The 21,006-nt window shown below is 47.1% G+C and overlaps 1 protein-coding gene across 3 annotated transcripts; it reads left to right on the top strand.

The window, feature by feature from the left end:
• The first annotated feature begins 6,862 nt into the window (after positions 1-6,862).
• LOC136533221 (U-box domain-containing protein 4-like) lies at positions 6,863-13,627 on the top strand. Of its 3 annotated transcripts, none has more exons than XM_066525793.1 (5): positions 6,863-7,143; positions 9,145-9,419; positions 10,459-10,572; positions 11,010-13,055; positions 13,170-13,627. In XM_066525793.1, the coding sequence occupies exons 2-5, from the start codon at positions 9,150-9,152 to the stop codon at positions 13,227-13,229; spliced, it is 2,490 nt and encodes an 829-aa protein (XP_066381890.1). In that variant the 5' UTR covers positions 6,863-7,143; positions 9,145-9,149; the 3' UTR covers positions 13,230-13,627. The 3 variants fall into 3 exon arrangements, with proteins under 3 accessions (XP_066381890.1, XP_066381888.1, XP_066381889.1); XM_066525791.1 differs by having other exon boundaries at positions 7,018-7,148; XM_066525792.1 differs by lacking the exon at positions 6,863-7,143 and adding an exon at positions 7,986-8,061.
• The last annotated feature ends 7,379 nt before the right edge of the window (positions 13,628-21,006 follow it).

The raw sequence follows: 21,006 nt of genomic DNA, 5'->3' as shown, positions 1-21,006 counted from the left end.
AATCACACTTGGTTCAAGAAAAGTAATGTTCCACTCAAGAGGAAAAATAAATGTTTTCCTGGTCCGTTTCTGTGAATATAGGGTCTGTTTGATCACCGGACTAATGCTTCGTTCGTAATCAGATAATAGGCTAAACGTAGACTAATTAAAAATTTGTTTTTTTTCTAATGAGTCCTACTCATTAATTAGCCTCTATTAGTTTTATTAGACCATGATTAGTTCATGTTTAGTCCTTCTACTTAATTAACATCCAAAACATGGACTAAAGTATAGTTTAGTCTATACAAACACACCATAATATTGACAGGATCGGAGGGGAGCACGCTGCACGGTACAGTTTTGAGAGTATATAGCTAAGTGGGTTCAGATCTATACGCATTTAAAATATACTAAAATCTGATTTATACGTGGCGCCAAGTCGTCCGTGAGGGAGGTACATTAGACTCTCATGATAGTTCAGGAAGGTCAATTTCTTTATAAAAAGATGTAGAAATATTTTTTTCAAAAAATATCCAAATATTTTTCTAGAATAATATGCATTTCAAAATAATAAATTTGATTTAATTAAAAATCATAGAAAATTGCCTTCATAATAATAAGTCAGATTTTAGTATTTTTAAATGCATATTTATTAAAAAATATTTGGATAATTTTTTGAAAAATATTTCTATAATTTTTTATATATTTTATTGACCTCCCTGAAGTATCACGAAAGTCCTATTTACCTACTCGTGGCTGACTTGGCACCAGCGGTGGATCCAAAGGAGCCCTCCTAATGGCTTGATTTCAAGCCTAATCACTGTAGTAAAAGCTTGATTTCACTATTAAATCTTCATGCAAATCAACATCTTCATTGTTTTAGCCCCCCTTATCCCGCATCGTGCATCCGCCACTGCTTGGCACCATGTGGGATGGCTGATGTGGCGTCACGTTAGCCAAAACCATTCTCAAAATCACTTAGGGAGTAAATAAAATGATTTAATAGTTGGAGGAGTCTAAGAAACCAATTTTCTAATTGAGGATGTAAAACGAACTTATACAAAAATTGAAACGGGTAAAATGGACGTTGCACGTGCCTGTCGTTCAGCAAGGCTTCGACACGCTAAGGACTTGTTTGGATTTAGTTGGATTCACATCAATCCACATGTATTGGGGTGGATTGGAGTGGAACTTAAAGTAAATTACACCCTAAGACATATAGATTGAAGTGAATTCGATAATATCTAAACAAGGCCTGAGGATGGAGAAGAGAACAGGAGGCTGACGTTCAGTCTGTTCGCTTGGTCGTAAACGATCGTAAATTTCCAGCCAGAATAGTATTTTTCTCTCACACCAAACCAGCCAGCAGTGATAATCCACGAGCGTATACGATCATATCAGCACCAGCCGAACAGGCTGGTTGCGCGTGCCTGCCTACCTGCTTTTGCTTTGTAAATTTTATAAGATCGAGGTTAATCGGTCAGACCTCTGTAATTTGGTTGCAGAGTCACTGTGTTAGTAAAGTGCAGTCAGTCATTTTTTGCTTTAGCAAATGTTAGAAATTTAGGCATTTTTATGGTTAATTTAATCCAGAAATATAACATTAGAAGGTTCGTGACTGCATATATGTGCATGTGTATATCTTTAATGAACGCTACAACATGCAGACATGACATACAGATCGATACAGTAAGAACACAAAGTGCGGTAATTACAGAGATAAGAATATACTCAGCGGATGGTCCCATGCCGAGGGCATCAGATGCTCCATTTGCACTAGTCGACATAGTGCGTTACTCGAAGTCGTGGACCACAGTCGATGCAGGACGATGTTCGCAGTGTAGTCCCACGAAACAGATCACCAGGAAGAAGACAGGTTCCGCAAGCGATCACCAAGAAGAAGACGGGTTCCACGAGAAGATGTCGAACGAGCAGTCGCGGAATCGCTCCCTAAAAACCTAATCGCCGCACACCCCGTGCAAGGTTTGCAGGCGGACGAGGGTTCCGGAGGCACCTGCTCTCCCGCTTCTCCGTGCGCGCAGAGGTACGGGACAGGGAAGCTAGAGGGCTGCTGAGATGTGGTCTCTCTCGGAAGTGAAGCCAGAGATCTGGACTGACGGGGGACTGCGGATATATGGCTGCGACGGGAAGGGAGAAAGGCAGCGGAGAATCCCAGGAGACGGAAAGCGGAAGGGACGGTAACTGGCGCAATCAATTCACCTCCACCATCAAGGAGAGAAACTCCCGTGATTATGTGGATTTAAGTGGCAAAACCTGGCCACGCCCGCCCGCTCGCCGCCCGCCTGTCTCGCCACGGCCTCGACCCGGCCCGCGCCCAGGGCCACAGCCCGGCCGGCCGACGGCGGCGCGCGTGCGTATGGCACCCCTTTGTCCTTTTCTCAGCTTCTCAATTAAGATGGATAATTTTCAACCATATAAGCTGAGTAAACGTTCAGTCAAAATCTCATACGGTATTAAACCATACAACGCTTAATGTTACGTACCATAGAGTTTTATTTAATTTATTAAATATTATACGGGCCAAGCCCATAATATATCCAACAATCCCCACCAAACTCTAGAGTTTGTAACAAAGTAGTCTCAGAACCACATTTCTTTTATATACCAGTGTTTCGATGGAGACTGTTAAGTTGAACATCCATCTAGAGCAATAGTTTCACTCAGTCATAACTGAACAATGGACTAAGCCTTGAATTGACAGTTTTGTGTGAGGTGAATATCACTAAAGTCCTTAGCTGATACTTGGCTGTAAAACACATCCTCTCTATTTGAAGCATATAAGTCATACTCCAATGCCTTTCATGAGTATTTAGAGATCACCCAAATCTCATAGACTGTGACCAGCAGTCTGACTTATATAGGTGTGCTCCTCAAAAGATGTTCTGTAGGACAACATATTTGCTTTAGCAAGCCACTTGAAACACATTAAGGTAAAAACCAACCTGCCTTATAGAAAGAAAAGATATGCATCAGAAATGAGTCTTACTAAGGATCTTTCTTCACAATTTACTACTAGCTTGTTTCACCATTCTACTTCACGAGATCTCCGATCACATAGAATATGTTACCACTATAGTAAATTTCATGTGGGTCTCAAACCCATATCTCTCGATACACTTTCTATCACATTGCGTGACAGACCCTTAGTGAACTGATCTGCCAGATTGTTAGACGTGTGAACATAGTCCAACGCTATTACTCCGGAGTTTCTCAATTTTCTGACAGATTTTAGTCCTCTCTTAACATGCCTTATGGACTTCATGTTATCCTTAGAACTGTTAACCTTCGTAATCACAGTCTGGTTATCACAGTTCATAGAAATAGCCGGTATGGGTTTTTCAACAACTGGTAAATCCATAAGGAGATCACGAAGCCACTCGGCCTCAGAGCCAGCGGTGTCTAATGCTGTGAGTTCTGCTTCCATTGTAGACTTCGTTAAGATAGTCTGCTTGCAAGACTTCTAGGAAACAGCACCACCTCCAAGCGAAAACACATATCCACTTGTATCATAAAGCTCATCAGCATCAGAGATCCAGTTGGCATCACAATAACCTCCCATCACTTTCGGATGTCCGGTATAACGAATACCATAGCTCATAGTGCCCTTTAGATAGCGCATCACTCTCTCTAGAGCACACCAGTGATCATCTCCCGGGTTTGACACAAATCGGCTTAGCTTGCACACAGCAAATGAGATGTCAGTCAAAATATGATATCACCGAATCCAAACTTAGTTTTGTAATTGACATTCTGTTAAATATGCAGCTCATGCCAACTTTTGGTGCAGAAACAATTAGGTTCTGCAGATGGAAATCCAAATGAGTGCAGTCAGATATTGATGGGCGTTAATGCTTCAGATGTTGTTGGCATTGGAACTTTGGGGACCATTGATATGAAGAAAGAGGAACTACGCACAAGGAATCGTGCATACCAGCGACAATATCGAGAGAGAAAAAGAACCCAAGCAGCTGGTGAAAATATTGTCACGAGGGAGCAAAATGTAAACCAGAAGCGCGATGGGACACTTGCTAAAAAATTCGAACGTCAAATACAAGTTCGACAGCAAAAACAATGGCCAGTATTAATTTCTAATTTTCCAGAACCTACAGCTTCCATGCAGAACAATGGTGATAAGGAATATTTGCTCAATACAAATAATAAAATCAGACAAGGTTTCAAACACAACATACATAGTCTTATCGTCGTCATCCTAATGTGCTGGGCAATCTGACAGTAAGAAATGATCTTATCTTAAAAATGTGCGAGCAGCAAAAGGAGCCTTCAAGAAGAAGATGAATCTTGTTTCTTTGAGAGCGAAGGCCAGACTTTCTACTATCTTTGATTTATGGTCCAAATTTTATTGTAATCTTTCTATTTGCTCATATTTTCTTCCTCTCTTTTTTGGTTTCTTGAACTGCTATAAGCTGTTTTTGTACCTCTACCTGTTTCTTATGTTTTGAATAAATTACAGTAGGGGCTCCTTTCATAAAAAAAAAAAAGAAGAGAAACGTGGGGCAAAGGAAAAAGCTGCACCAACCCCAAGTGATCTTACGTGCCTTGCCTAGATCCTAGACCAGCTGACTCAAGCTCGAATTGGCTGCGAGCCATGCTGCGATACGGTCAACGCCGTAACCCGAGCTGCTTGTTTTTGTCCTGCGTTGATGTCCCTTCCATCGACACCGTTGACTAGAGGCTCTATGCAAAAGTCACCATGGACGGTTGGTAGTCATCTACTTCACGTTCAGTACGTCATTTGCTCTGCATTGACTGGTCTAGGCCATTACATCGACCGTCAATTTCAGCAATCACACATCATATATGTTAGCAACTAGCAAGGGAGATTGACACGAAATATTAATGCCCAAGAGAACGAGAAACACCAGATATTATTGTTGACCTTTTTGCACCGTACCACAATGTTAGCTTTCGTAATCTACTAGATCCCGAGATCTCCTACTTTTTCACCACTCCAACACCTTTATGTTCACAGTTCACCTTAGATCTATTGACTGCTGTTGTCCTCTCTTTTTCCAATTCCCCTCATATATTTTATAAAAGCCAATCATTATATATTTCTATATATGCATGTGGATTCACCAGACGTTTGGATCCCTCGCTGGCCCTCGCCTTGTCTCGCTGGGCAAACATAGAGGCGTTTGGTTTGCTTGCTCGCTGCTTCGACTCTTGTGCTGTCAAGCTTTTTCTTTACCAAGTCAGAGTCAGGCAAGCCAAATACACTCTCCTGCCCTGACAAGACTAGCTTTGCTCGGCAAGGCAAGGCGAGTTTAGCTGGTGAGAGAACCAAATATGCTGCAACTTGTAAGGCCTGTCTGACAACTTGTAAGGTCTGTTTGGATCCTCTTATCTAAACTTTAGAGCTAAAGCTTCAAATAGATGGTCTAAAGTGAGCTCTAAACTTTAGCCCACCTCACGTTAGAGCTTTAGACCGCAAAAATGAGTTAAGATGCTCTAAGTTTTTAGAGCTCTAAAGTTTAGAGGAGGAGATCCAAACAGGTCCTTGATATCGATTATTAAATATATATAATTTGTAGAGACAAATGGATAGAGGTGGGCGTAACCGTCTCCTCTAAAAGTGCTCTTTATAACAATGACAAAACCAAAGTTTATATAGATGAAGAGAAGAGACAACATGGAGTTCTTTTTCACTTCTTCTATATTTCAAGTGCATGAATTTTAAAATATTTTGAGGCAACATTCTTGTACAACCAAATTAGTAGAAGTAAATTGTTACTTTTGTGATTTGTTATTTATCTTTGTATCATAACGTATCAAAATTTTTATCCTTGTAAGACTCTAGAAACAACTGTAAATTGTTAATTGTCATTGTACCAATACAAAGAGATTTTATCGGGTTTGAGATTTGTCTAAAGTTTTTTTTTTTATTCTCAAGACTGAAAATTGCAGATTATCATGCCTACGTAAAGCTATAATTATAGTATAAAATACATGCAATCGCCTGCAAGGAAGCTAAAATTGAAGCACCTAAGTTTTAGCATGTCGCTTGATATAATATATATAATAAAAAAATCATTGTTTTGAGCTTTTGACGCGTAGGTCAACGTTCGTAGTCAACGGAACGGATCAGTCGTCGTCGGTGAAAACTGAAAAGGCTGGCGAGCACATGGGCGAGACCGAGTGTGGCTGGCTGGCTATCTCCACTCCGACCGGCGACCGCGTCGTTGTTTGGGTGGCTGCCACCCTGTCCCTCTCTCTTTCTCGCTAGGCCCTTGTTTAGTTCATCAAAATTTTCAACTTTGGCACTATATAAAAAGAAGATTTCTCATCACATCAAACTTGCGGTATATGCATGGAGTACTAAATATTGATGAAATTAAAAACTAATTGCACAGTTTGGTTGTACTTTGCGAGACGAACGTTTTGAGCCTAATTAGTCAACAATTGGATAATTATTACCAAATACAAACGAAATGCTACAGTGCGCTGCAGTGCTACAGTCCATCCGGCGGCGCCAACTCCGGCAGCAACTAAACGCGCCCTAGGCCTCGTTTAGTTGCCGCCAAAGTTGGCGATCACTGAATTTGGTCGGTACTGTAGCGCACTGTAGCATTTCGTTTGTATTTGATAATAATTGTCCAAAAATTGACTAATTAGGCTCAAAACGTTTGTCTCGCAAAGTACAACCAAACTGTGCAATTAGTTTTTGATTTCGTCAACATTTAGTACTCCATGCATGTACCGCAAGTTTGATGTGATGGGGAATCTTCTTTTTGCATAGTGTAAAATTTGGGATTTTGGTGGAACTAAACAGGCCCCTAGGCTTGTTGCCTGAAATAATCCAATCCAGTACACCGAAGCAGGCCCGGCCCGGGTCGCCCCCGACCTGCCCACCAAACCAGAACGGCCGAGCCCAACCACTCCCACTCCACCTCCTCGGCGACGAGTCCTCCTCCCTTCTCTCTCCTTCCTCCTCTCCTCGTCTCGTCTCGTCGTCAGCTTCTCGCCTCCGCGGCTCCGCCTCCGCTGCGCGTCACCAGACTAGAGGGGAGGGGAGGGGAGTGAGTGAGGGGGAGAGGGATCCCTCCGACCCGACCCGACCCACCGCCGTCACCTCCGCCTCCCGGATCTCCTCCGTCCTCACCGCCGTCGCCGACACGACTCCAGGTCAGGTCAGTCTCCACCTTCCCTCCCCACTACCTGCGCCTCAAACCCGCTTCCCCTCAATCCTGCCTGCCCGCTAGGGTTACTTCGCTGCCACCCGCGCGGATCATCACCTCCCTCCTTCTCTCCCATGGTTTTGCTACCTTCCGCTCCATACGTCCATCCTAGGGTTCCGCGCCCCCGGCCCCGGCCCCGAATCTCCCAGCAACCCCATTCCCGCGCCATCCCTTCAGCTTCAGCACGGGACCGCTGCCCCGCTCAGCCTCATTTCAGCCGCGGCGCAGCATTCGCACCCTCCCCGCATCCAGATGATTGCTCCCTAGCTGCCATGGGTTGCATCCTGCAACCCCTGAACTAAGCAAGGAAGGTAGGAACGTACGAGTACTTAGCTGCTCAAAACCTTTCTCTTTCTCTTTAAGCCTCTTATTGTCTCAAGTGACCATCATTCAAATCCTAGGTTAATTACGGTGCTATTCAACTATTAGTTTATTTATCATCACTAGCTGGAGGTCTCCTGTTTAGGCCCCTGGCTGCCATTGCAGCAAGCCAGCAACACTACTGCTGACTGTTGCCGCCTGCTATTGCAATATTACGTCTGTTTGGCTTGCGACTGCCACATGTTCAATGGGAAATGCCTTTCGCCCCCTCCCTCCGAGCTGTTCTTGCTTGCGCTCTCTGCCGTACTCAGGACGTCCATTGCTCAATTGTTGTCGGTTACCTATTTTCCGGCTTCCGACATAGCTTCTCTAGCGTTTACGTGTAATGGTACATTGTTTGGTCTTCAGCTCCAGCCTCCAGCATCTCGTTTGTTTGGACGTAAGCGTTGCGCTGCCGGCATACCCGGGAACCGTAACGGCATTCTGACCTTTCTGGCATGCTAATGAATCAGAAAGAGCTAACTGGAGTGCACCAAAACAGAAAGTTAGTACAAATATTCTCTCTGTTTGTTCTTCACACCCTTACCGTTGTCTGTTCAGAGTCGGCACACGCAGATTTCAAAGCTTTATTCTTTCTGGCAAATCAGGACTTACAACTATCTGTGCCTACAAAAAAAAAACATGTCATTCTTATGCACACGCGCTATTAGTTAACACCTAGAGTGCCAATTAGGATGTGCATATTCTACATTATTGTGGATCAAAAACAAATGTCACGATGCAGATGGAAATGGATTATAGCTTAGCAAATCAGATACATTGAGATTACTACCGATAAGCATGCACCGGTAATAGTATGTGCCTAGTGAGAACATCTTGTATATTTTTAATGAGCTACAGAGAACATCAATGTTCAAAAAGGCGCTAGGCGATGACCCATAGCCTAGAGCCTAGGCGGGCCTAAGCGAGCCTAGGCGTTTTTCTAGGCGTTTTAATGTTTTAACTTTAATTAATACAATACCTTAGATTATCTTAAATAAAAGAAGAAATATGAGACATGTGGACCTAAAGTTGGAAGAAAGGCCCATCAAAAGAGCCCAGCCCATCTTATCCATACTCCTCCCAGCCCCTTCCATCCTTTTCTTATAAAAAAAGAAAGAAAAGAAAAAAGCCCCTTCCATCCGCAGGAACCAGCTTATCCTTATCCATCCACGTCTCCTTCCAGCCGCACACACCCTCCGCAGCCGCAAACGCCCGACTCCGCCCTTCTCCGTCGCCGCTTGGCTCTGCTTCTTTCTCCACCGCGGCCAGCCTCCTCCCTTCCGCAGCACGTGCCCGCACGTGCCTGCCGCCGCCGCCCGCACGCGTCCGAAGCTCCTCCTCTGTCACCGGCGACCTCCAACAGGCGCTCCTCCTCCCCCACCGGCGCCGCCGACAAACTGGCGCCGCCTAGGGGTCTGCCTACCCCCTAGGCCAGGCGGGACCCCCTCGCCTAGTGCCTAGTCGCGCCTAGGCGGACGCCTAATGTCGCCTTTTTGAACATTGGAGAACATATATGGATGTCTTTCATTTTTAGTAATCGTGAGTTCACATAGCCTCACCCTCACATGTATGTGTTCTTGAACAGGGTTGATGGATAATCTCTATCCAAGCACTCTGCTCAACAGTATCTCGTGTCTTGGCGCCTTAACATCTGATGTCTCTACCGTGAGACCCAAGCCTATTCAGAAGTATTGCAAAAATGTATATGATATCTCAAGCATCGTTAATCCCCTTGTTGAGGATCTTTGCAAGTCTCCTGAAGAGCAACTCAATGAGGTCCTAAAAGATCTTGACACCGCTGTCAATGAAGCTTCAGGACTTATTGGAAACTGGCACCAGACAACCAGCAAAGTATATTTCGTAAGTGCATACGACTATACAAGTCAATATACTCACTCTTCACTCCTCTTTCCATATATTATGTATTTATGTTTTCGACTTATGCTTCCCAAGGAAAATCAATCTGTCGTTTTTAACAGCAGTGCATCCTTTCCGGTTCTTACTAGGAAGCTCTAGGAAGCTGGTTCTCTTTTGATTCTTTGATGTGAAAAATCAGTATCATACATGCATTTGCTAGATACAAATGTTTCACATTATCTGTTAGTATCACTATTTAGCCTTGCTCTCCCTCTCTTTTTTCTTGTTGTCTAGCATTTACACAAACAACAGAAGGCATCAGGCTATCATCTTAATAACTTGAACTCTGGGCCCTTGAAATATCATAACTTTTTAGCTCTTGTTAGTAGCATAGATACTTGACTAAAGCATTTTGAAGAGATATTCAACCTTCAGGCTAACACTAATTTTAGTTGGCCATGTCTTGTGTTAAATAAAATTATCATTCCTTTGTACATAACCCTTGAAGTGTGCTGGGCATTGACCTTGGTTAATGGTAAACAGCCAAGATGTTCTAGCCAGACTTGCTTGAATAGCTTTACATGTGCATTTGGCATTTTTATTAATTAATAATATGGTTTATCTAGTTAGCATACTTGTTCAATGGAAGCAGCATGTAAATGCATAGTATGTAGTATATACAGAAAAAAAAGATGGGGAAGCCATCATAAGGTTATAAGCATTCATGTAGGAGGGAACTTGAACGAGTTGGTGATGATTCAGTTTTATCACATATAGTGAAAAGCGTACTTGTCCTTTTTACTGGATATTCCTTGATGTTTATGCCATTACACATGGATCCCTTTTCTGTCCATGTTGGTGTAGGTGAAATCTGAATTCTGAATGGTTTCATGCTCATGGATTCGCCACTAAACTTGACGTGTTACTTTCTTTGTATATTGCAAACTTTAGCTATTTAGCTAACCAAACTTGATGAATGCCATAAATATTGAAAGCTACTCCTGCATTTCTGATTTGGTAATGTTCTTATTACCTTAAACAGGGTTGGCAAATTGAGTCAGTAATATCAGATATTCAGGGATGTTCCCTTCAATTGTGTCAGCTGGTCAATTCGCTCTTGCCTTCTCTGACTGGTCGTGCCTGCACGTGTATTGAGGTAATTGAAAGTGATTCTTTTTTATTATTACTAGAAGGATACCCTGGCTGCATGACTTTCTTATATAGAAATAAATCTGTTGCATTTATGAGTTGGATCTACATGTTCTTGCATCAGTTCTGGTCAAAATTAGGCAATGTAATGAAAGAATCCAATAAAAAAACTAATAGAATATTCGATCAAATTATAAGATGATGGAATGGCAAAACAAATAACATTATTTGGATGCCTTGCATTTTTTATTGATTGAATATAGTAATTGCACCTAGTGGGGGATGACGTGGATAGCTTATGATGTGGATAGCCTGCATGTTGAGATTGAAAGCTAGTGGGGCTAATATATATAGATATAGACATAGGTATAGATTTCTGTTTGTGACCCTAATTTTTCTTCCGCACCCAATCTAACTCATCTATGATTTTCTACTCTTTTGTAGAAACTCCAGGACATCAATTATGAGCACATGTTTGATCTGGTTAAGGAGGTTGCCATGGAACTTGCAGAGACAAATGCAGTGGGTTCTGAGAATCTGTTGAAACTGTCAAGTTTGTTGAGCTTGTCAACAAACATGGAATTATACATGGAATCTGTTTCCCTTGAGAATCTCAGGACAAGGGCACTACGCAGTGAGAATCGTGAAGAACTGGAGCTAGCTGAGCAGATGATTCCACTGGTCAACTATATGCATGACCATCTTCTCAGGGAAAAACAACAGCTTAGCATCAATGGGGTGCCTATTCCTGCTGATTTTTGTTGTCCCCTTTCCTTGGAGCTGATGTCTGATCCTGTTATTGTAGCGTCTGGACAGACCTATGAGCGGGTTTATATCAAGTTATGGCTTGATGAGGGTTTTACTATCTGCCCAAAAACACGCCAAAGACTTGGCCACTCCAATTTAATACCTAATTATACTGTGAAGGCTCTGATAGCTAACTGGTGTGAATCGCATGACATCAAGCTTCCTGATCCTATGAAATCATTGAAGTTGAACTTTCCTTCTGCTGCCTCCTCCCTTCAGGATTCGAGTGCTGCAGATGGCAGCCCTCTACATCCTAGTGTTGTGTCAAGGGCTAATATTCCTGGGTCCCCAGAAGCTGATGTGTATTTGAGAAACTTGAATGGAGCATCTCCTCCCCATAGTTTGGCCAATCAGAATTCTCATGTGCATGCAAACCGTCCTGGTCATGACGTCTCGACAAGTCAAACTTCAGAAAATGCAAATGGTTCTGCACCAGATGTTTCAAGGTTATCTCTTGCAAGTTCGGAAGCAAGAGAGTCTAGTTTGGAAGGAAGGCGTGGTGGTTCGATTGGACAAATGTCAGGGCATTCTACGGAGGAAGCATTTCAATCTTCTAATTTGGATAGGGATCTGCAGGACAACTTGGCTAGTTCTTCATTAAATGGTAGTCTTCCAAATAGTGGTCAACTTGATGGGGAATGTGACAATGGGGTTACAAGGGTTCCAAGTGATAGGACAAATTACAGTAGCGATGCATCTGGAGAGGTTACAGATGGTGGTGGTGCGCCTGTAGCCTCTTCTGTTCCTCAAAGGGAACATTTAATCCCTCCAAGATTGGGTACTAGAGGACAATTCATCAGGCGGCAACCATCAGATAGGGGTTTCCCCAGAATTATATCTTCCTCAACGATGGATGCACGGAGTGATCTCTCTGCCATTGAGAATCAGGTTCGGAAGCTGATTGATGATTTGAAAAGTGATTCTATAGATGTTCAGAGATCAGCAGCATCAGATCTTCGTTCTCTAGCTAAGCACAACATGGAGAATAGGATTGTCATTGCAAACTGTGGGGCTGTAAACTTGCTGGTTAGTCTTCTTCATTCACCAGATGCCAAAACCCAAGAACATGCTGTGACTGCTCTTTTGAATTTGTCGATCAATGACAACAACAAAATTGCTATTGCAAATGCTTTTGCTGTCGATCCTCTCATTCATGTCCTTGAGACTGGGAACCCTGAAGCTAAAGAGAATTCAGCAGCTACTCTTTTCAGTCTCTCGGTTATTGAAGAAAATAAAGTGAAGATTGGACGATCTGGTGCCATCAAGCCTCTAGTAGACTTGCTAGGAAATGGCACCCCTCGAGGAAAGAAAGATGCAGCTACTGCATTGTTTAATCTGTCTATTCTTCATGAGAATAAAGCTCGCATCGTGCAAGCTGATGCTGTGAGGCACCTGGTTGAGCTTATGGATCCTGCTGCTGGGATGGTCGACAAAGCTGTGGCTGTGTTGGCAAACCTCGCTACGATACCAGAAGGAAGGAATGCGATTGGGCAGGCACGTGGCATTCCAGCCCTTGTTGAAGTTGTTGAGTTGGGTTCTGCAAGAGGGAAGGAGAATGCTGCGGCCGCCTTGCTTCAGCTCTGTACAAACAGCAACAGATTTTGCAGTATAGTTCTTCAAGAGGGCGCAGTGCCCCCACTAGTCGCCCTTTCACAGTCAGGAACACCGCGGGCGAGAGAGAAGGTTCGCAGCTTCCCACAAGCTATATTTCTTAGGTTTAGAAAATTCAGCAGACACTTTTTTAATCACTGCGCTAATGCTGATTTGACGAACTCTGATTTGCTATTTGTTGTGCAGGCACAAGCGCTTCTGAGCTACTTCCGCAGCCAAAGACATGGGAATTCAGCAAGGAGATAGCCTTCTGATTTTTTTTTTCTTTTGTTGTAGTGTACATTAAGCGACACCTTTTACACCCATCATCGTGATTGGGTTCCTGTTGACTGTTGTGGGTTGGCATTGGCAGATGCGGTGGCTGGAATTATGCAGTGCCCTGTGCTGTGTTTATAGATTGAGATTGTTATGCTCATCTCATGTAAGTGTTGTGGGCGGTGAGTGTTGTCTGTTGAGATGGTATCTTTTCTTTTTTTTCGTTTTTGAGGATTTTTTGTATAGCTTATCCATTGGTAGCAACTTACATATATTCACCGATTTTGTCCTGTATATTCTATTAGCTGTGGCCTGTGGAATTATGATGGTTCGATGGTTGTACAAGTTATTATTTGATCTGTAGTACCAAATAAGGCCATGTTTGGATGCAAAGTATTTTCAAATGTTTTTGTAAAATATGCTTTGGTTTTTAAAACCTGCTCACTGTTTGGATATACTCTCTCTGTCCTAAAAAGTCGTTATGGTATGCGTGCATGATTAAGTTTGTAGAAAATGCGTGCAATATTTATATCTCTATATAAGTTTATTAGAAAGTATATTCAACGATCTATCTAATAATACTAATTATATATTATAAATTTTGATTTTTTTTATATATAAAAGTGTTGAAAAATCGAAGCATATTTTTTTTATAAATTATTTCTATATATTTTTTATAAATTATCTCTATATAAAAGTGTTGACTTCTCAAGAAGTGAGAATGACATCTATTTTGGGACGTAGGGAGTATCAAATCTAGTTTCTAAAACCGTGCTTTTGTCAAAACTCATGTGAGAATGACATCTATTTTGGTATGGAGGGAGTATCAAATCTAGTTTTCTAAAACTGTGTTTTTGCCATTCTTCAAAAAAAAGTGCTTGTCAGAACTCATGGCCTCTTTCTTTTTAGATTATGGTTTTGTATCTCTTGGGCTTATAGAAACTACAGCTTTGTGATACCGCAACTTTCAAAAACTGTCATTTAAACAGGCCCTAAGTTGTTTGCATTGTTAAGTTATTTTCTCTCTCGTAAGTCTCTTTTGTACAGAGTATTTTGACCTGATAGCCTATGATCAACAACCTGAAGTAGTTTTCAGCACTTCCTACATTTTCTGAAACTATGGTTTGCATGAGAAGCTAGACATGCCGCAATCGTATAAAATGTAGAAGGTTAACCTAGCAGAATGTGCAACCGCTTATGCGAATGAGTTGAAGCCACTTTGCAATTGCCGCACTAGGGATGCAAGCGGGTTTGCTTGCTAACCCACAAATATATTTAATGCAAAAGCAAAAGATGCAAGCAACGGTTGCGACCTTCGTTTCAGCTTGGTATTGCTATAAGCTGTCGTTTGAGCCTAATTCAGCAGGCAGCATTACATTCAAGATGCACAAAACTACAGCCGGACTCTCTACTTACAACATTGCATTAAATATAGGAACGAGAAAGGGAACCTGCCGCAACCGACCGACCGTACTCTGTACAACATTCTAGAAGTGCCCTAATTCTGGTGTAAGTGTGAAACTACATTTCGTGGAGTTCTCTCACGATCTTATGGAATCGTTCTTCCTTCCCATGTCTGCATCTTACTCCTGCTTGGTGAGGAACGTGGGGTCGTAGCATGGTTTCCATCAGATGACACCTGGGGGCAAAAAAAAAGGCACATGGTTTAGTGTTTTAGTGTTCAATCAAACGAAGCAAAAGATCCCACCCACATCGCACACACATGTTGTTCCAATGAGTATTGCGTGTTATGGTAAGTTGCTAGTCCCCCACAATTTGCTCATCTTTTTTCTGAATCAGATATTTGCTGATTAAGCTTGATTTTAAATTCAAATAAACAAGTACCTCAGCAGCACAGTAAAACTAGGCGAGATGTTATTAACTAACCAAAATACGTACGCAACAAGACTAAGGGGAAATGAGAACGATACTCATGTACACATACCATCAAGAGGCTTTAGCAGCTGCCATCCTCCTCTGTTTTTCTTGAGTAAGCTCTCACTTTTCTGCAGAACTCCTTGACTGCTGCATGATCTGAAAATGTCACGGGTGTTTCTTCCTCAACTGGATTTCTCTCATAAAATAGTTTAACAGGCATCCTTTCAATGACATCGCTTGGAGGATCCTCAGGTATATCACGATACAAATGTTTGAGAATGAAGAGCGCAGTATCATGATCTCGCCAATAGTTGCTACAGGGCATCCACAGGTCAGTGAAAATCTGAAACTCAGATTGATCAGGCAACGATAGTTAAATCAACAGGAAAGGCTTGAACTCACGTATGAGCTCCCAGAGCAGATAGATATGGATGCTGAAATGTTTTCTCCTGCAAAAATTGAATTAATTTAAGACTTTCAAGATAAAAGAATACTCATTCAACGTAAAAGCATATAGGAACAGCCAAGCCAAAAATATGGATGAAGTGGATCATGTTACCAACAGGCTTAAATGCAAAGGCGAATGTGCTAGGATCATGTTACCAACAGGCTTAAATGCAAAGGCGAATGTGCTAATCAGTTACAAATAATGTTACAATAAAGTACTGTATGTCTGTATGGTGCTTTGAAATGATGACAACGTAATTTCAGAGTTGCATAACCCTTTGTAAGGTGTCTCAAACCACAGCTTAGTAATCAGTAATTCTAGTGGTGGAACCCTGTCAAGGGCCGTATGTGGAATGGTGGCCGGACCTCGACTACGGAGCTCGTAGTCGCGCTCCGTGGTACTACGGCGGGGTTATGCCCCCTCGCCGCTCACACTCGTCGGGTTATACCCCCTGACTCGTGGCTTAGGAGAAGGAGGAGGAAGATTAGATGTAAACTCTTTCTTTATTGCAATTGTCCTCTCGTACATGCATATATGGCCGATGGCCCAGCTAAACATGGCAACAAACTAAAGGAAACAACTCCTTAATTCTAGGATCTCATAACAGAAACTATCCTAACCTCCCATCCTAGCCACTGGTGGTGACCGCGTCCTGCTCAGCCTGGGCGCCGTTGACGCGCTCTGCAGCCCGCTCCTGGGCTCGGCGTACATCTCGGGCCCTCCTGCGCCTTGTGTATGTACGACCGAACATGACATCTCCCTCCCCGCCGAGAGTCAGCTCGTCCTCGAGCTGGAACGAAGGGTACTTGGCGCGGAATGCTGCAGTCTCTTCCCATGTCGCGGATGCAGCTGAGGCCCCCTTCCACTGGACCAGGACCTGGGGCACGCCGTTTGCAAAACGGTATCGCACCGCCCGCTCAGGTTCTGGGTCGATGGCGCCGTGCCGAAGAGGAGGTAGTGGTGGAACGGCGTCCGGCGGCGGTCCTTGGAACTTCTTGAGGACGCCCACATGGAAGACATTGTGAATGCGGGCGCCGGCTGGCAAGTCGAGGCGGACGGCGACCTCATTGATCAGCTCGACGACGCGGTATGGCCCGAAGTACCTGGGCTTCAACTTGCCGGTGGATGCTTGGGGCAGTGAGGACGCGGCGCGGTGATGAAGGCGCAGCAAAGCCCAGTCACCGACCGCGTAGCTGACTTGGCGATGCGTCTTGTCATAGTGTCGCTTCTGCATTGCTTGGGCCTGCTCCAACCTGCAGCGAATGTCAGCGAGAAACTCCGCCCGTTCCGCCATGTTCTTGGCGACGGCAGGAACCCTTGTCTCACCCGGCTCATAGGACCGGATAGATGGCGGATCACGGCCGTAGACGACGCGGAACGGGGTGTCCCGGAGCGACGTCTGGTACGCCGTGTTGAAGAGGAACTCGGCCCAGGGCAGCCACCGGAGCCACTGCTTTGGACGATCGCCCGTCAAGCACCGAAGGTACATAATGATGACTCTGTTGGCCGACTCCGATTGGCCATCAGTCTGCGGGTGAAAGGCAGAGGACATGTGCAGCTTGGTGCCCGTCAGTGTCATGAGTTCCTGCCAAAATGAAGATGTGAAGACAGTGTCCCGGTCGGAGACCATGGACTGGGGAACACCGTGTAGGCGAACTACTTCCGCGAAGAAAGCTTGAGCGACGGATTCGGCGGAGTAGGGGTGCGCCAGTGGGATGAAGTGACAATATTTGCTGAAGCGATCCACCACCGTTAGGATCACTGACTTGCCGCGGACGCGTGGCAGAGCTTCCACAAAGTCAAGGGCAATGTCGGTCCACACCCCCTGAGGAACTGGGAGCGGCAGCAACAGCCCTGCTGGGTGCAGGTGCTCAGATTTGTACCTCTGGCACACAGCGCACGCGCGCACCTTGTCTTGCACGAGCTGCTTCATGTTGGGGAAGTGGAAGTCCCTGCGAAGACGGTGGATGGTACGCTGCACACCCTCGTGGCCGTCCTCGTGCACCGCCTGTATCACCTCCTGGAGCAGCGGCGACCCAGCCGCGATGTAGAGCCGGCCGTCGTACTGCAGCATTCCGTCGACGACCGACCATGGGCTGGAGCGGGCGCCCGAGGCGACCTCCTCATGTAGAGCAACATAGGCCGGGTCCTCCCTTTGGGCCAGGCGCAGGCGCTCAAAGAAATCGAAGCGAGGGCCAGAGATGGCCAACAGCTCGATGTCCTCAGTGTCGCGCCTGGAGAGCGCGTCGGCCACAGCATTTGCGGCGCCCGGCTTGTAGTCGACGGAGAAGTCGAACCCGAGCAGCTTGCCAACCCAATGATGCTGGGGTATGGTGGCTAAGCGCTGGTCCAACAAGTACTTCAAGCTGTAATGGTCCGTCTTGACGGCGAAGCGGCGCCCCCACAGGTATGGACGCCAGTGGCGGACTGCCTGAACGAGCCCGATGAGCTCGCGCTCGTACGCCGCGAGTGCCCGATGCCGTGGAGCCACCGGCCTGCTGAAGAACGCCACTGGGTGGCCCTCCTGGATGAGGACAGCGCCGAACCCGTGGGAAGAGGCGTCGCACTCGACGACGAACGGCTTGGCGAAGTCGGGCATGGCCAACACCGGCGCTGCCGTCACAGCGCGTTTGAGGGTGCTGAATGCCTCAGTGGCGGCCTCACCCCAGGAGAACCCCTCCTTCTTGAGGAGAGCGGTGAGAGGCGCGGCGATCGTCCCGTAGTTGTGGATGAACTTGCGGTAGTAGCCCGCCAAGCCGAGGAAGCCGCGGACGGCGCGCACCGAGCGAGGCACCGGCCACTCATGGATGGCCTGCACCTTGGTGGCGTCCATGGCCACTCCCGCCGCCGAGATGGTGTGGCCCAGGTAGGCGACGGACTGAACGCCGAACGCGCACTTCGACCTCTTGACGAAGAGGGATTGACGGCGGAGCTCGGTGAGGACGATGCGCAGGTGGCGGAGGTGATCAGCCCATGACTTGCTGTATATCAGAATGTCGTCAAAGAAAACAAGTACAAAGCGACGAAGGAAAGGCCGCAGCACGTCGTTCATGAGCGCCTGGAATGTGGCCGGCGCGTTGCACAGTCCGAACGGCATGACGAGGAACTCGTAGAGGCCGTCATGTGTGCGGAACGCCGTCTTGTGAACATCTTCCGGCTGCATGCGCACCTGGTGGTACCCGGAGCGCAGGTCTAGCTTGGTGAAGAACCGGGCGCCGTGGAGTTCGTCCAGCAGCTCGTCGACGACCGGAATCGGGTAGGCGTCCTTCACCGTGATGGCGTTCAGCTCGCGGTAGTCGACGCAGAAACGCCATGATCCATCCGGCTTCTTGACGAGCAGCACCGGGGAGGAGAACGCGGAGTCGCTGCGCCGGACAATGCCTTGCGCCATCATGGACTCACATTGCTTCTCGAGTTCATCCTTGTGAGCGGCGGGATACCGGTACGGCCGTACTGCCACCGGAGCCGACCCAGGCCTGAGGGCGATGCGATGGGGACGGCCCCGAGCCGGGGGTAGGCCGGTGGGCGTGGCGAAGACGTCAGCGAAGGAGTCGAGCAGCTCGTCGAGGAGGGGCTCGGTGGAGGTGGTAGTAGCTGCGTGCAGATGGGGCGTGGCTGGTGGACCGGTGCCGCGCCAGCAGATCTCCTGGCCATCGTGCACGAAGGACATGGTGCCCGCTGCCAGGTTCCAGACGATGTCCCCTAGGGGCACCATCCAGTTCGTCCCCAGGACCACGTCATAGCCCGCCAATGGCATGATGAAAAGGTCGACGTGGGACTGGTGGCCGTCGATGTCGATGGGCGCGCGCCGGAGGACGCCTGGGCACGCGATCCGCTCCCCATTGGCGACCGTCGCTGTGAGACGGGGCCGCGGCTCGATGGGCAGGCCGGTGCGACGCGCTGCCGCCTCGCCGATGAAGCTGTGGGTAGAGCCGGTGTCGATCAGCGCGACGAAGACCTCGGAGCCCACCACAACGCGCAGCTGGATGGTGCTGCTGACCGCGACGCCGGCCACTGCATGGAGAGAAAAAACCGGAGCCTCTTCCTCACCTTCATCACCATCAATCTGGACGCCGTCGATGTAGAAGACCCGGCGACAGATCCGGTTGTGGCCGCGCGTGTAGGTCTCGTTGCAGTTGTAGCAGAGGCCTTGTCGACGGCGTTCTGCCATCTCTTCAGGCGTCAGGCGGTGGCCCGTCTTGGCGCCGCCCCGGGGCTGCTGCTGTTGGAGCGCAGGCTGGGGAGCCGGGAGTGCCAGATGCGCTGGTGGAGCCGGAAGTGCGGAGACGACCGGTGGAGCAGGTGCGGGCGCCCGGGCTGCTGGTGCCGGCAACAGCGCACGTTGCATGGGACGGGGTGGAGCCTGCTGGAGCCGATCCAACTCCATGACTTCGACCTGTCGCGCCAGGCTCATCGCGTGATTGAGCGTTTCCGGGTGGTGTAGGCGGACGGCGTGGCTGAGTGGCGGCAGGAGTCCGCCGGTGAAGAGCTGCACCCTCTGGGTCTCGTCAAGACGACCCGCGCGCGGAAGAAGTTCCTGGAAGCGATTTGCGTACTCCTCGACGGTCCCGGTGCGGCGACACTCGGACAACTCGAAGAGAGGCGCCGAGCGTAGATGAGGGCCAAACCGCAGGTGGAGGAGGTCTTTGAAACGGCCCCATGGCGGCGTGCCTTCATCCTCCTGCAGCTGGATGAACCACATGTGGGCGACGCCTTCCAGTTGATACGACGCCATCCACACGCGCTCCTCCGGCATGGTGCGCTGCTGCCGGAAATAGGACTCACACTTGTTGATGAAGAACAATGGGTCCGACTTGCCATCGTAGCGTGGAAAATCGAGCTTCTGGAACTTCGGGGGCCGATCAAGGTCCCTTGGCGCCTCGACGCGGCCTCCGCCGCCACCGGTCTCCGAGGAGGACGCACGTTCCGGAATGCCCTCCACCTTCTCCTTCATGGCGGCCATGTCGGTGGTGAGGGTGTTGAGCTTGGCCATGATGTCGGCCAGCGTAGGCTGATCGCCCATGGTGGATGCGGAGGTGGTGGCTGGTGGCGAGGGTGGGCGGCTGCTTGTGGTTGGTGCGGCAGAGGAAGAAGATGAGGATCGAGTGGATCTAGATACCAGGTTGTCAAGGGCCGTATGTGGAATGGTGGCCGGACCTCGACTACGGAGCTCGTAGTCGCGCTCCGTGGTACTACGGCGGGGTTATGCCCCCTCGCCGCTCACACTCGTCGGGTTATACCCCCTGACTCGTGGCTTAGGAGAAGGAGGAGGAAGATTAGATGTAAACTCTTTCTTTATTGCAATTGTCCTCTCGTACATGCATATATGGCCGATGGCCCAGCTAAACATGGCAACAAACTAAAGGAAACAACTCCTTAATTCTAGGATCTCATAACAGAAACTATCCTAACCTCCCATCCTAGCCACTGGTGGTGACCGCG

This window comes from Miscanthus floridulus, unplaced genomic scaffold (assembly GCF_019320115.1).
Source record: "Miscanthus floridulus cultivar M001 unplaced genomic scaffold, ASM1932011v1 fs_815_3_4, whole genome shotgun sequence".
In the NCBI taxonomy this organism is placed as follows: domain Eukaryota; kingdom Viridiplantae; phylum Streptophyta; class Magnoliopsida; order Poales; family Poaceae; genus Miscanthus; species Miscanthus floridulus.
The sequence above is the reverse complement of the archived record's forward strand: the minus strand, read 5'-3'. Positions and strand labels throughout refer to the sequence as shown.